Consider the following 15,286-nt stretch of genomic DNA (forward strand, 5'->3'; position numbering starts at 1 on the left):
CTTCGGGTTCCTTAAAAGCCATTTGTAAGTAAGTTGTGAATGGTTGTGTCAACGACAGAATACAGGCTGGAAATCGGGCTTATTACACTAATCTTCCACTATTTAAAAGCCAGTTGTTATCGAGGATGACAAAGATTAAAGTTTATAAAACATTAGTTTGTTCTGTAGTTACCTTTGGTTCAGAGACATGAACATTTACAAATGAAGACGAGAACTCCTTAAGAAGTTTTGAACGGAAGATTCTGCATAGAATCTTTGGCCCAGACAATGATCACCAAGGATGGAGGATACGCTCCAACAATGAACTTCTTAACCTGATAGGAGGTCAAGATGATGTAAAATTTATGAAAGCTCAAAGACTGAGATGGCTGGGACTTGTAAACAGGATGTCTGAAACACGCATTCCTATTAAAATGTTAAAGGGTAGACTATATAACAGGAGGAGAAAGGGTAGACCAAAGCTGAGGTGGATGGATGGGCTATCCAAAGATCTTGAAATTATTGGAGTGAGAGGATGGACTAACATGGTGAAGGACAGAGTGAGATGGAAGGCTGTTGTTAAGGAGGCCAAAACCCACCCCGGGTTGTAGTGCTAACTGATGATGATGATGAAACTGAGAAATTCCCAAATAAAGGATAAGTCAAAGTAGTCAAAACATGAAGGACGCTAGTTTGAACCTAGAGTAGGGTAATTTTCAGCAAATGGGTACCAACAGTTTTTCTTTGCAAATAAAATGTGATGTTAACCAATTAATTACTCAACTCCTTATCAAAGCAAGAGAACTTTGTCTCTCCAAACATAATGTTTCACTTCCTCAAGGTGAGCTAATGAGGTCCATAATTTTACAAGATATTTGATGTGAACATAAATTCTTTCGGACATAATGAGTTTGCTTCTTTCTATTAACATTTTTATTTTTTACCATAAGCAATTTCTAACTTGCATTAGCATGAAATTCTATTTTTAAAGGAGATGCAAAAGCAGTTCTAGGTAAACAAACATTCTCACCTGAATTGTAAGGTTCCTACGGAATGTATCTGGATCATTAAGTAATAATGTATTCACTAAGCCAAATAGCTGCATCACTCGTTCATCCTGACGTAAGTCTTCATGACCTTTCAGCAAGAACATGTAATCTCGACCATTGCTTCCTAAAGAAGAGACGCAAACAACTTTATTGTAACTACATATATATATATATGAGGTGTCTAGTTCCATAACAGCCCAAGGCAAAAGAAGACAGTAGTTTGGAGAAAAATTCAATTTTGTGAAATTTGATATATATTTAAAAAATTTTAATGAAGAATGGGACGAACAACTCTTTTTCTATATTGCCAAACGAGAAAATGTTTTTTTTTTTGCCTTTTATGCTTAAAAATATTAACAAGTGTCCACAAAGAGAATCCGCAAAGACATTACATGACCAATCACGAAGATCATGGGAACATTACGAGTGTTACATTTTATCTTTTGAGATCACTCAGGCTCTTGTATGGCATGCATTGTCTTATCTAAAACAATGTACTGATGGGGAATTCATTGAAACTTCTGTGGTGAAAGTAACTGCAAAAATGTTTGGAATACCTACATGATTTTAAAAGAATTAAACAATCCAGGTGTAAAATTGTCAGACGTTTCAGTCTTTCAGACAGAGTCTATTTAAAAAACTTGGAAAGTGATTTGGTTCTCAATTGTCAGTTCGAATTAATATCATCCAAAATAATACTTTTTTTAATTAAAATTAAAACTTTACAGAATTTACGAAAGCTTAGACATTTTCAATCACATTTTCTCAAAAGTAACTAAAGTGCCCTTATACCTATTTGCTTCTGACCTCCTCAATTGTTTTTATTTGTCCGGTACAGAACGAGTAAATCACAGCCCCACCTCTCAGCAATGGAGGTAAGTTTCAAAGCACTTCCGGTTTGCAAACCAGTAAATGCCCATCCATGACTCTTTCTTCCTTTGTTTTCTATTTCGATTAATGTTTCCATATATAAGCTCTAAAGTGCACTTAAAATATATTAAGGTGCTCCTTTTCATACATTATTTGCTATACTTTGTTGTTACTGACTTTATCAAATGCTTTTATATAATCTACAAAGTCCACATGCATTGATATATTATATTCTTTATGTTTTTCTATTAATTGTGTCAACAGAAAATGCAGTCTATACAGAGCCATCATGGTGGTTAATATGGTTTACATAAAAACTCTCCTTACATGGTTCACATCTATCCAAAAAATTGTAAAAAATTGAAATTGAAATTGTAAAAAAATTGTAAAAAATTGTAATTGTAATATTGTAAAATTTTGACTTGTTCCACATCTTAAAGCTTCATTGCTAATGTAAGATCTATGCAATATAATAAATAAAAAATAATAATAATAATAATACAAGTTTAAAGGAAACTGCTAGAATTCCAAGAACATTGAGCAAAAATTGCAGAATAACACTTCGGAATAATTAATTTTTTTTTTATGAAACAAAAGAAAAACACCGAATAACATAAATCAGCTGTGGGAAAAATACAGAAACGCACCTAGGAAAGAAGAAAACAGCCAGCTTCAGACTAGCCACTGAACACACTTGCCTGGCAGCTCACCTACGCAGAATAAGCATTTACTCATCTGCCAAATGCATAATATGTAAAGAACCAAACACCTACTACACTGCTCCAGTCTCGATAAACACCTCTAAGGAACAGACAACATCATAGCACTCTACTTTTTTTTATTTGGTTATTTAACGACGTTGTATCAACTACTAGGTTATTTAGCGTTGATGAGATTGGTGATAGTGAGATGGTATTTGGCGAGATGAGGCCGAGGATTCGCCATAGATTGCCTGGCAGTCACCTTACAGTTGAGGAAAACCTCGGAAAAACCCAATCAGGTAATCAGTCCAAGTAGGGATCGAACCCGCACCCAAGTGCAACTTCAGACCGGCAGGCAAGTGCCTTAACCAACTGAGCCACGCCGGTGGCTAGCACTCTACTGGATTGCTAGGCAACAAATGGATTCATCTTCCAACGTCATCCATTAGAAAAAGAAGAAGAAAAGATAATAATTAAAAAATTCTGTATGGTTATTTAAAATCAGTCTGTTTACCTTTGATACACAGCTTTCGCGGCCGCTGTTTTGACGTAATGACTTGCAGTGAGCTCTGAATCTGAGCAATCCTGACCACAGGTTGTCCAGGAATATAGCTACCAGGTACAGCAAGTTCCAAATCTCGGCACATTAGAAGTTTTGGACTCACATACTGCAGTTCCAGGCTGGTCAATTGTGGCAACTGGCGTGAAATGCGACGGAACACATGGTAATACAGGTCCCATGCCTGGTTCAGATCGCGCACATTACCAGATACTTTGTATCTGTGACACCATTCCTGGGCCTCCATCAAATCACGTCCGTAAGCCTAAACAGAGACACAGATGTCTTCAATTCTACAAAGCTAATTTACATTTTCTAAAAAATTATACTGTGTAATATCAGTCTGTATAGACTAATTTAATTAGGCTTTTGTATGAGGGTCGTGCTGAAAGTCATAAGCAACTCATTCATATAAATATTAATTTTTATTTTTTAAACAAATCAGGTACATCATCTTAATCTACAGACTTTTCTGTCACTTTTCAACATAGTCTCCATTTATTTGTAAACATTTTCTCCACCTTTCTGTGAGGTTGAAAATTCCTTTGTGGTAAAAGTCTATTCCCACTTCCTGAAGACACTGACGCACTGCTTTTCGGATGTCCTCCAGCACCTCATAGTGTTCAACTCGCAGCTGTTCCTTTGCAGAACCGAAAAGATAGTAGTCGAAGGGTGCCAAGTTGGGACTGTAAGGAGATTGAGAAAAAGTTTCCCATTCAAATGTCCTGATTTTCTCAATGGTGACATGAGCAGTGTGAGGCCACACATTATCGTGTTGCAGAATGATCTTCTTTTCAAGGCGTTTCTTGTGCAATACACGACGGAGCTTCAAAAGTGTCTGAATATAGCGGACAGCTTTTATGGTCTGTCCAGGTTTCAGAAATTCAACCAGAATGCATCCCAGAACTCATCAACTCTTTTCTTGTTGCATTCCACGGAGGCAGTTTGAGAGCAACAGCTATGAGGTTCATCTTGGATGCTCATATTCCTATCTTTGAAATGTTTCACCCATCTCCTAACACTGCTGGCGCCCATGCACACATCTCCATATGCATGCTGAAGTCTGAGGTGAATTTCAGCAGCAGATTTTTCCTCTTTAACAAGGAATTCAATGGCAGCACACTATCGAAATGAAACATCGTTATTGACCATTTCGCAAACATTGCTTCGGTCACGTGATAGAAGGTAATGACATCACAATATGTTAATACATAGTGTAAAGTCTGTAAATTACAATCATGCAGTCGTTTTGGTTACAATGTTGGAATTGGAATTATAGTAATGGGTTGCTCATGACTTTCATACATCTTTTCTTTTTCTTCCAAAAGAAAAAAAATAGTAATCTAAGTATTCCAAAAATAATTGCTTTATTTATCAATATTATTGTAATACTTAATGAAAAATGTAATATACTATTGATATATAGAACCTATAACTGGAATTTAAAACTTCCTGTATCCTATAGCTTTATAACATAACTAAATTATAATTTCAAATTTTAATATTTAATTTACGGTACCTGATTGAAAGAAGTTTCCTTCAGAGTTTGGGGACCCCGTTCCAACATAGCATGAAGAGGTTCTAAAGTGTCAAACATTCCTTTCACATTCCGTTCCCCAAAATAGAGTCGACTTGCTTCTTCTAGTCCCTCATGCCACAGTTCATGCCATAAAATTGCAACTCTGATTAACTCATCACTAACCTGAAAATATAATCCACAACATTGTTAAATTAACTATAAATGGTACTGGTGTATATACAGTACTTGTATTTAAATTCACGTTTGAACTATTTTTGTAATACAGCTGTTTAACCATTAGTCATTTATATGCCAAAACAGGTCCACAAGGCCTAACTCATGACAGATGACGACGATGATGATAATAATTTAAATATCTAAAAAAAAAAAAAAAAAAGAAAAGAAAAAAATGTACTGCATACTGAGCATTCCAATTTTGTAGTGATATCGAGTAACACAGTTATGTCAAATGACAATGTGGAAATGTGCAACTGTTTTTTTTTTTTTCTTGTGACAACAGGATTGGTGGTAGGCATGTATTTTCATAACACTTTTTCAGTCTGTTCCATTAGATCCTTTTTGAAACGTTGTCTTATTATATACTGAATAGTTATGGCAGCTACCCATCTTTAAGAAGGGTGAAAAGACTAACTGTAGTAACTTTCGAGGAATATCACTTTTATTGACATCGTACATCTTCCACGAAAAAAACTGCGGTTACATTTTTTTTCAGAATGGAAAAAGGCCATGACTGCTTTGATGAACACCTTCAAAGAACGGAAATAGTCACAGAAAGAGGGTGCTTTCTGTGCGGAAAGAATGTAGCTTCAAACAACTACACCCAGGGAAAAAAGGACTAAAAAGATCTAGTGGGACTCTGCTGGGAAGCAAGAGGACTAACTGTGTGAAACTAAGCTCCAGATATTTGAAAACAACAACAGGTTCAGGATTTTTTATGTTGATATAGTCCTGAATCAAATGAGTGAAATTATGTTCTGTTTAGGATCTGACAGTACTGCTATGTTTGCACGAGATTTCTTCTAGCACAGTTTGTATTGCTACTATGTCTCAATTGAAGACTATCTAATTTCATCCAATTGGCACATAAGAGCAGAATACCTAATTTGTAACTGACCCCTGATCCTGCATTTTCATCTTCAAGCTTTGGAACATTTGTCTGTACATATGTAAACATGTAGCAGATAGATAGGTATTTTATGTCTATGTTGCCACTACTTTATTTACAATCCTCGTATAAACACAGATAATTAAATTTAATTTAGGAAAAAATTACTATTTAAAATCATCCACACCTCCACACCCTTTTACCTAGCATCTCGTTTTGTTTACCTTTCACTACCTCGAACCCGGAACATGTACCTTCTCTCTATTCCTCTGCATAGAACATCCTTCTACTCATCATCTTTCAGCATATTGATTCCACGTCTCTGGAATTATCTCCCTGACCATGTCAGAGACTGTCGGACAATATCAAAATTCAAATTTAAACTAAAGAATCATATTCTAGTTCATGGATTGCTTGTTGAACACCTGTCAGATTGTGCAACTTTGGCTTAACCCATGACATATAATAAATATTGTAACTACTCTGTTGTAAAGTTGACAATTAATATGTAATGTATTTATTATTATTATTATTATTATTATTATTACTACCTCTGTTTTTCTTTCTTTTTTTTTTGTGTTAGCTCAATGAGAGCTCTATAGTGTTCTTTTGACCCTGCTGACCCTCTACAGGTCTTTAATTTAATTTGTATCACTTTCATCAGTGTTTGTATTTCTTTTTTGTATTCATATGTGCTACTGGTAGGATGGAAGAGAAGGCCTTATGGCCTAAATAAATAAATAAGTAAATAAGTAAGTAAGTAAATAAGTAAATAAATAAATACATAAATAAATAAATACATAAATAAGTAAATACATAAATAAATAACTAAATAAATAAATAAATAAATAAATACATACATAACTAAATAAATAAATAAATTTATTTAACTTCAATCTCTGTGTATTTTCTCTGTATCGTGCAAAAAATTACCTTTGCCATTATAATGAGTATCCTACCTTTATGTAGCAGAAAGATCTCCATTGTACTCACCATAACTGCTTGTTGAACTAGTACAGGACTATGTTCACACATACTCTTTAAGATCTTGTTTGCTGCAGTGCGTCTTGCCATACTAGCAGACTTGCTGGCGACTGTCAGGGGATAGACCAAAGCTTGTGGATGATGTTTGCCAATGTCTATGAGAAGGTGATGAATGAGTCGTCCAACCAATGCTCGTGGTGTGTCAATACGGGCTATCAGCTGAGGAATTACCTGTACCACCATAACAAAACATTCTAGATTAATATGTAAAAAAAGTATATTTATAGAAAATATCACATAATTACAAAATGTGCACTAACCTGAAGCCACGTGTCAATCTCAATAGTACGAATACCTTCCACAATTGCATCGTAGACTTCAGGCCACTGGCCGTAGTCAAACCACAGAGTGAGGAGTCGAAGTGTATCTTGCAATGAACTGCCATGAGACAATGCAATAGAACGGAAGAAACCTTCAACTGCAGGCACCGTGAACTGAGATATATACAATGAGCTTGGCTGCAACAAATACAAACAACATTAAACTTTTTTTTTTATTGGGTTATTTTACGACGCTGTATCAACATCTCAGGTTATTTAGCGTCTGAACGAAATGAAGGCGATAATGTCAGTGAAATGAGACCGGGGTACAGCACCGGAAGTTACCCAGTATTTGCTCATATTGAGTTGAGGGAAAACCCCGGAAAAAACCTCAACCATGTAACTTTCCCCAACCGGGATTCGAACCCAGACCACCTAGTTTTGCGGTCAGATGTGCTAACCATTACTCCACAGGTGTGGACAACATTAAACTATCATAATAGGCAGAGGTAAAAAAGAATGAAATCAAGCTCACAGAATTTTCATAAGATTATATCAATCATATAGGCTATTTAGAGATGGAACTAAAAAAGAAGTCTACACATATGTTCAACAAAGCAAAATAGGAATTTCACCAACTGAAATATTTAGAGCCAGTCTTAGAAATCAAAGTAGAATGAAAATATACAAAAGTTAGGTTAGTTTCAAGCAAATTAACTGTAATATCAGACACAAGAGCTAAATTAAATAAGACAAACAGACGCTTGCTTGTATCTTTTTATTTTTTTTTTTTTCGGATTATGTTCTCTGCCCTAAATACAAATAAATAACAAGCAATTAATACATCCTGACATAATCATTCGTTCATTCATACACTACAGTACTAGATAGTCTCAAGACCTACATATCCTATATTTACGAATTACATTGAAGAAATCCATTTTATGCATGTGTGTTTCTTTTCTTAAGAATACAGTATCCATCACACCCTTTGGTTGAATTTAAACTCGAGACCTGCGTAGTGCTGTATTTATAGGTCTTTAAGTCATCCCCTCATATCTCCCCCCCCCCCAAAAAAAAAACCCAATCACTATCTCAAATACATTCTACTGCAGCTTCTCATATCAATTTTCCAACTTTACTAACATATTTTCTGCTGTGCAAGTATATTATACTATTGCTTGGAAGTATAGAGAGAGCCAGCTAAAAGTTCCAATACGCCAGTCTGTAAAACAAATCTGTGCATGAAAAATGTGTCGTTGATACTTGTATGATATCTGGCACACATATTTCGAGGTGTTATTATGGTGGGGAAACATCTGGCGGACATGAGGGAAACCATAACACATGGAAATTCCCAGCCATTCTAAGAGTGCAAGATGGCGAGGTGAATACGAGAGTTTTCAGTGTGGAGGAGGGACTTATGGCTTCCATGTGGGTCTACAAGTGGCCACATACCAGAAAAGCCACGAGCAACATCATGCAGGATTTCAGAGCTAATTTTGGTAATTTTCCAATAAACAGAGATAGCTTGTTGAAGTGGGAGAGAAAAGCTGTCAGCATGGGACATGTTAAAGATATGAAGCAAAGTGGGAGATCCTCCACTCAGCAAGAAACTGGTACTGCCATCGCTGAGTCACTGGATTGAGTGCCAATGAAATCAACAAGAAAACACGCTGCTGAGTTGCAAGTGCCACTTTCAACAATGTGCGACCACATGAAGAAAGATGTGTTAATCTTCTTTCCCTGTGACTGTCAATGAATTAAAAGACAGGGATATGGACAGGCACATGACATATGGCTGCATGATGTTACATACGTTTTTCTAGTATGTAGCCACAGGTCTTCCTTCCACACTCAAAATTCTCGTATTCGCCTCGCATCTTGCACTCTTAGAATGACAGGGAATTTCTGTATGTTATGGATTCCTCAGGTCTGCCAGATGTCTCCCATCACGATCACACTTCGAAATATGTCCGCCAGATGTCATACAAGTATCAGAGACACATTTTTCATGCACAGATTTGTATTACAGAAAAGATAAACAGATGTAAGGGAGCTTTTTACTCACTCTCTATTCTAATAAATAATTTCGAATGCAAGGAGTCAAATAGGATAATTATATACAGTAAAACCTCGATAAGACGCGCTCGCTTATTACGCTATCCCGTGTAATACACTTTTTTTTGTCCGGTCCCTGCACATTTCATATATAACGCCTTTATAAAATACCCCGTTTGTTGCGCTCAAGTCCCACATAATACGCTGTTTTTGTGGAATATTTTCGATGTAATTTTCAGCAATGTACTGTAACAGCAATGAAACATCTTGGTGACTGAACTCACTGGTGCCATTAACCTGAAAAGTATTGGTATTCGACACTTTACCTGCGCATTTAAACCTTCATACTTCATACCTTAGTATATCCCACCCTCTTGTTATGCTCTCTTATTCGACTCCTTATCTGCGTGGTTAAAGCCTACATTAAGTTACAATAACTCACCCTCTTGCTAACCCTCTCTCTCAAACAGCATTCCTCACTCGGCCGTAATAAAATTCTGGAAATTTTTGCTGGGCAGTTTGTTGTCCTTTTGTGCACTGAAGTGTCTGTCAATGTGATTACAATGAGTGTCAAACGAAAAGCCCTTTCTGTGTGGGAAAAATTGGAAATCTTACGAAAGTAAGATGAGAATAGTACTCTTACTCAGAAACAACTCTCTGATGCATTAGGAATCCCATCATCGACATTAAGAACGATAATAAAAAATAGCAACTCAATCACTAAAGCTGTGACGTCGGGAGGATGTAATCGCAGAAACTGAAGTGTGGTAAACATGAGGATTTGGAGAACACGCACACGGCAAACAACTGTAAATGGCTTTTTTTTTTTCGAAAGAATTAAGTACAGTACATACTGTAAATGTCTTTGACGTACAGTACAGTAATTACATAATGGAGTAATACTGTACTGTATTACCTTTCATGAATCATGTATTTCAATAAAGAAAAATGCTAATAGATACTGTATATAAGTCAAAATTAGTATACCCGCCTAATACATGTTCCCGGTTAATACACATTTTACACCCGGTCTCTTGAACAGCATCTTATCGGGGCTTTACTGTAGCATAATTAAGCTACCTTTGAAGAAAAAATATTCATAACATAGTTCTTATTAAAGAATGTGAAGTGGCTCGAGAAAGCCAAGCAACGCACATGTTGAAGCAATACAATTTATATACAATCACCACCTCCATTGAATTATGTGTCAAATACCACTACGATATGTAAGGAGAGCAGAGAAGTTCAACAAATTTCCATTCCACATCAGGTAAATACTGTCCACAGATGATAAATAGTATTTACTCACTAGTTCCGAAATAAATTTCAATATTGAAAAAGAGAATTTCTCTTACTAGTCCTCCACGGGTAGCTGGGTTGGGTTCAGCTTGCGTCCTATTAGCAGGCCCTCCTGTATCATTTGTCTGTTGCTGTTGCTGCTGTTGTTGTTGCTGCTGCTGTTTGTAGAACAACACTGTTTCAAAGTTCATATATGCCCACGCATGCCAGGCTTTATACCATGTTGTATCATGATCCGTGGCTGTTGCATAGCACTGTAGAACAGCAGGAATTGTGTGCTCATTGATTCCATGCAGACTTTCTTGCCACTGGCCTAGCTTCAAATAACACCTGCAAAATTAATATAATGTTATAATATAGTGGAACCTAAGTAGTCCCTCAATAAAACTTCCAGTCATAAGACTGTCTAGAATTCAACTATCACAGAATCTAAAGTGAAGAGCTATACCATAAAGAACACTGTCCAAGTAGACAAAACATAATACAAGAGTAACCACCATCCCCACCACTGCCACCGCCGCCACCACCACCACCACCACCACCACCACCACCATCACTACCACCAATATAATAATAATAATAATAATAATAATAATAATAATAATAATAATAATAATAGTATAATAATATTAACACGTAGCATCCTAAATTAAATGAAGCATTATTACTATTTAATACGAGAAAAATTCGTACCGGCACCAGGAATCGAACCCAGGACCTCTCAGCTCTGCGTGCTGAGCGCTCTTTCCAACTGAGCTATGCCGGGACACGATACACGGCGCCGGCCGAACCCCTCTCGTAATGCTTTTTACGGCCTTACTACCTGCATTTCAGACGATACACGTCATATATGTAGGAGCGTATATTTAAATGACTTTATAGCCATATTCAACATCAGTTTGTGAAAACTGCTAACAGTTAATACATCACAAATTCGTATGAGGTCTCGCCCACCTCATTGAATATTACACGACTACTCTAAAGTAGCCAATGTGTATTATTACTATTTAATACGAGAAAAATTCGTACTGGCATTGGGAATCGAACCCAGGACCTCTCAGCTCTGCGCGCTGAGGGGTTCGGCCGGCACCGTGTATCATATCCCGGCATAGCTCAGTTGGAAAGAGCGCTCAGCGCGCAGAGCTGAGAGGTCCTGGGTTCGATTCCCGGTGCCGGTACGAATTTTTCTCGTATTAAATAGTATTAATACATATTGGCTACTTCAGAGTAGTTGTGTAATATTCAATGAGGTGGGCGAGACCTCATACGAATATGTGATGTAAATGAAGCATGATCACTTAAAATAACATTACAAGTCCTGCACAGAATTGGAATATATCAGTCCCCTAACTGCCCATTGTGCAACTCAAACCAAGAAATGTATACGAAACACCTGAAAATCTGTGCTTCAGTGGCTGACCATGATAATATCTTTGAAAAATATTGGAGTGCAAGAGGTCAAATGACTTTACTGTCAAATGCCTGGCATTAGAAAACAACAACATTACAAGTAAATCTAATTTGTATCTTAACCCTAAGTCCGAACTTAAACCCACGAGTATATATGATTTTGTTTATACCTGCACAAGTACCTTTGAGCACTACACTCATTTCGCTCTCAACTCACTCACTGCACTAGAACTACGGCACAATTCACTGACACTATCCTGATTTCACTAACACTTCAAAACCATTTCATTGTTCAAATACTTTGCATTACCACTATAAACTATAAAACTTCACTGATACGAACATACTTCTTCATTGATACAACACTTCAAATAACAAAACATCAATTATACCCTTATTATTCTATAGAATCATACTTACTATATTAACTTCAAAATCGCTAGCCTAGACTCTTTGCAAGCTATTTTAGCACGTTCACTATAACTCACACCCTTTCACTGTAAATCAAACTCTTTTCTCTGCCACTATAACTCTCAGAATTTGCTTTGAAGCTCACTGTACTTTCACTACAACACAATGCAGACCCAATATAAATCACTGGAGATTCACTATGTTTCTCTGCTTACTCACTATACTTGTAAAACAACAAAATAGTGTGCATAATATACTACCATCTATTAGTAAAGTCCTTAAGCCTATTTTTAAATACATTTTTGGTTATTGGTAAAGCATTTAGTAAGTCTGTAGGTAGACAAAGGACTGGAATATACCTGGGGAGTGTTATGACACCTGTACCTTCTCAACAAGAACTGCCTACAAAAAAGGTTGTCATGGAATAAAGAGGTATCAATTGGTGTTCCCTGAAAATGGGGCACTGAATGCACTCAATGTCAGTGACGAGTTTAGAAGTACATTGTTCTAAGTGGCCAATACACACGTGGTTCCCACGACGCAGCGTCAGGTAAAGATAGACGGTGGTGATGCAGCGTTAATTATCTAGTTGCGTGTTCTGCCAGAACGCGACATCACCGCTGGCTGTTGCGTTCTGGCACTTCATTGTTGACTGTTGTTCAGTACCCACTGGACGCACATCTTTACGACACTAGTCTGCTTCGGGTCGTATGGACAGTGAAATCGACTAGAATAATGCGTCATTATAATGCTACGTGTGGACACAGGGATGCAGCATTCACCAAATAATTGGACGCGCGTCTTCATGACACTAGTCTGCATCGGGCCTGAGTGTTACACTTTTCTGCTCGGCAGTGTTGTTTACATTGCAATATCTAATAATTTCTAAGTCAATTAGAGAGTACATATTAACATTCTACGAGACTCATGTATGTGTGTGCGCATGCATGCGTGCATAATATTTTACTATGGGTTCATTAGAATTTGATTTCAGATAATTAATTTAAAATAGCAATTTTATTTTTTAGCTACAGAACAGTATCATTACTGCTATGTTATATTATCACTGTATACACTGTCTCACCTTGCAAGTAATCTTCGACGAAGTTCTTGCTGTTTATCATCTTCCTGGCCCATAAGTAATGTTTGAGGATGAAGAGAAGATTGAACAAATCTGTGGAGCTGACTGCAACATAGTGTTTAAAATAAAGTGTCATCTATAGTAACAAAATTACAGTAATTAACACAGGTAAACTACATTAACGCAAGATAATTAAACTATTAATATTACTATTAGAATTCAGCTTTAAGTGTGCTTCCGATTATGAGAGTGTAAATTCCTGTATTCCAATTCTATCCGAGGATTATTTGCAGTAGAAAACAAGTGCATTGTGCGCAGTGGTATTTTTCAATATCTTACACAATTTTTATTCTCAGCCAGTGTGATAAAGTACTACAATCATTTCACACAAAACGTTTCTCATAAAGTATCTTAATTACTTTCAAATTATTCGTAAAACATCACTAAATTACTCGTATTAAGTTAATACACAATCCGAGTGCTGAAATTTATATTTTCAGTGAAAAACATCGAACTAAATATATTTCATAAAAAGAAAAAATATTTCAAGTTCATCTTTATGCAGGAATACTCCATTCTGAGAAACCCTACTTTTAATTTATGTATTAAAAAAAAAAGACAGACACAACCCGAACTTTCATAACTGTCAAATATAAAAGTTCCTTTAGCAGATGACTCAGCTATTAGATAAAGGGCCTATGGAAATTTCAGAATATAGAAAAAACTAAATACTTCCCTTATTTCTTTATGTATCTCACCACCAATTTTTATAAGAATTAACAATTAAAAAAGACATCTTTGTGCTGAATTTTAAAGCTGCAGCTAATTTTATTTAATTTATAAAATATAAAAATAAAAACTAAATATTTCTCCTATTTCTTTGTGTGTCTCACTAATAATTTTATGGGAATTAACTATCTGGAAAGGAATCTTCCTGCTCAGTTTCAAAGATGTAGCTAATATTACCAATTCATAAATTAATGTAATTTATTCAGTGTATATAGCTCCATCTTCCAGTCAGTCTGCTACTTTCGCACTGTAACATAGGATATTTTTTTCCTTACATGAATATGTTAACCTCCTAAGTCTCAGATGAAACCTTACCTGATTCAATGATATTTTGCATAGAATTTTCTAATTGCTTGTAAACGACTGAGTGATTTTTAACCATTTAATAGATGTGCCTTCTCAGATAGAAAAGTTACTGATAATTACAAAAAAATCATTTTCAGAAAAATGTGGATATGGGCCCTTTTTCTAATACATAGGATATACCTGTATGCTTCTTCTCTTCTATCCGACATCCAAAGGTGCTTTGTGTAGGCAAAAGTGACCTGAGGATGATGTGCAGGAAGTGGCTGGTCTGGATTCTGTGATGGATCCATGCCAAGCAGCATGACTAATGTCTTGTGAGAAAGCATCTGTAAAACACATTATTGTTCAACAATTTCGTTATTAGTAAATGTATACATATTTATTTCATAATAAACACACAGACACAGACATATAACATAATGGGAGTACAAAAATTCAGTAAGATTAAATATTATGCCTTATGTCCTGCCAAAGTGTTATACATCAAAATTTTTTTGGTTGATAACGGCTGGTCAATTCAATTTAATTTATTAAATTAAACATACAGTGATAGGCTTCGTAAAAAAAAAAAAAAAAAAAAAAAAAAAAAAAAACATACATTTGAAAATACACATACAATTGAAAACTGTAATTAGAATGAAAACACAAACCATTTTGAAACTTTAAAATTAATGAAAACACTTCACTCTTATGTAATAATTGTAACTAATGTAAATAACTTTACTTATTAAAAAACAATTTCGTATGAATTTATGTTAAGAAACTCATCTACAGAGTAGAAAGGATTAATTAAAAGCCAATTATAAAATCTAGCTTTGAAAC

General features: G+C 35.7%; 1 protein-coding gene across 1 annotated transcript in view; it reads right to left on the minus strand.

Annotated features, from left to right (window-relative positions):
* Positions 1-15,286, minus strand: part of mTor (serine/threonine-protein kinase Tor) — an 85,579-nt gene that overhangs the window by 14,387 nt on the left and 55,906 nt on the right. The window contains exons 27-34 of the mRNA XM_069826705.1: positions 14,645-14,790; positions 13,373-13,474; positions 10,524-10,797; positions 7,108-7,305; positions 6,797-7,018; positions 4,678-4,860; positions 3,114-3,423; positions 1,010-1,152 (exon numbers count right to left, since the gene is read on the minus strand). Of these exons, the coding sequence (XP_069682806.1) occupies positions 1,010-1,152; positions 3,114-3,423; positions 4,678-4,860; positions 6,797-7,018; positions 7,108-7,305; positions 10,524-10,797; positions 13,373-13,474; positions 14,645-14,790 (1,578 nt within the window). The remainder of the gene's footprint in view (positions 1-1,009; positions 1,153-3,113; positions 3,424-4,677; positions 4,861-6,796; positions 7,019-7,107; positions 7,306-10,523; positions 10,798-13,372; positions 13,475-14,644; positions 14,791-15,286) is intronic.

The sequence above is a fragment of the Periplaneta americana genome, chromosome 5, assembly GCF_040183065.1.
Source record: "Periplaneta americana isolate PAMFEO1 chromosome 5, P.americana_PAMFEO1_priV1, whole genome shotgun sequence".
NCBI lineage: Eukaryota > Metazoa > Arthropoda > Insecta > Blattodea > Blattidae > Periplaneta > Periplaneta americana.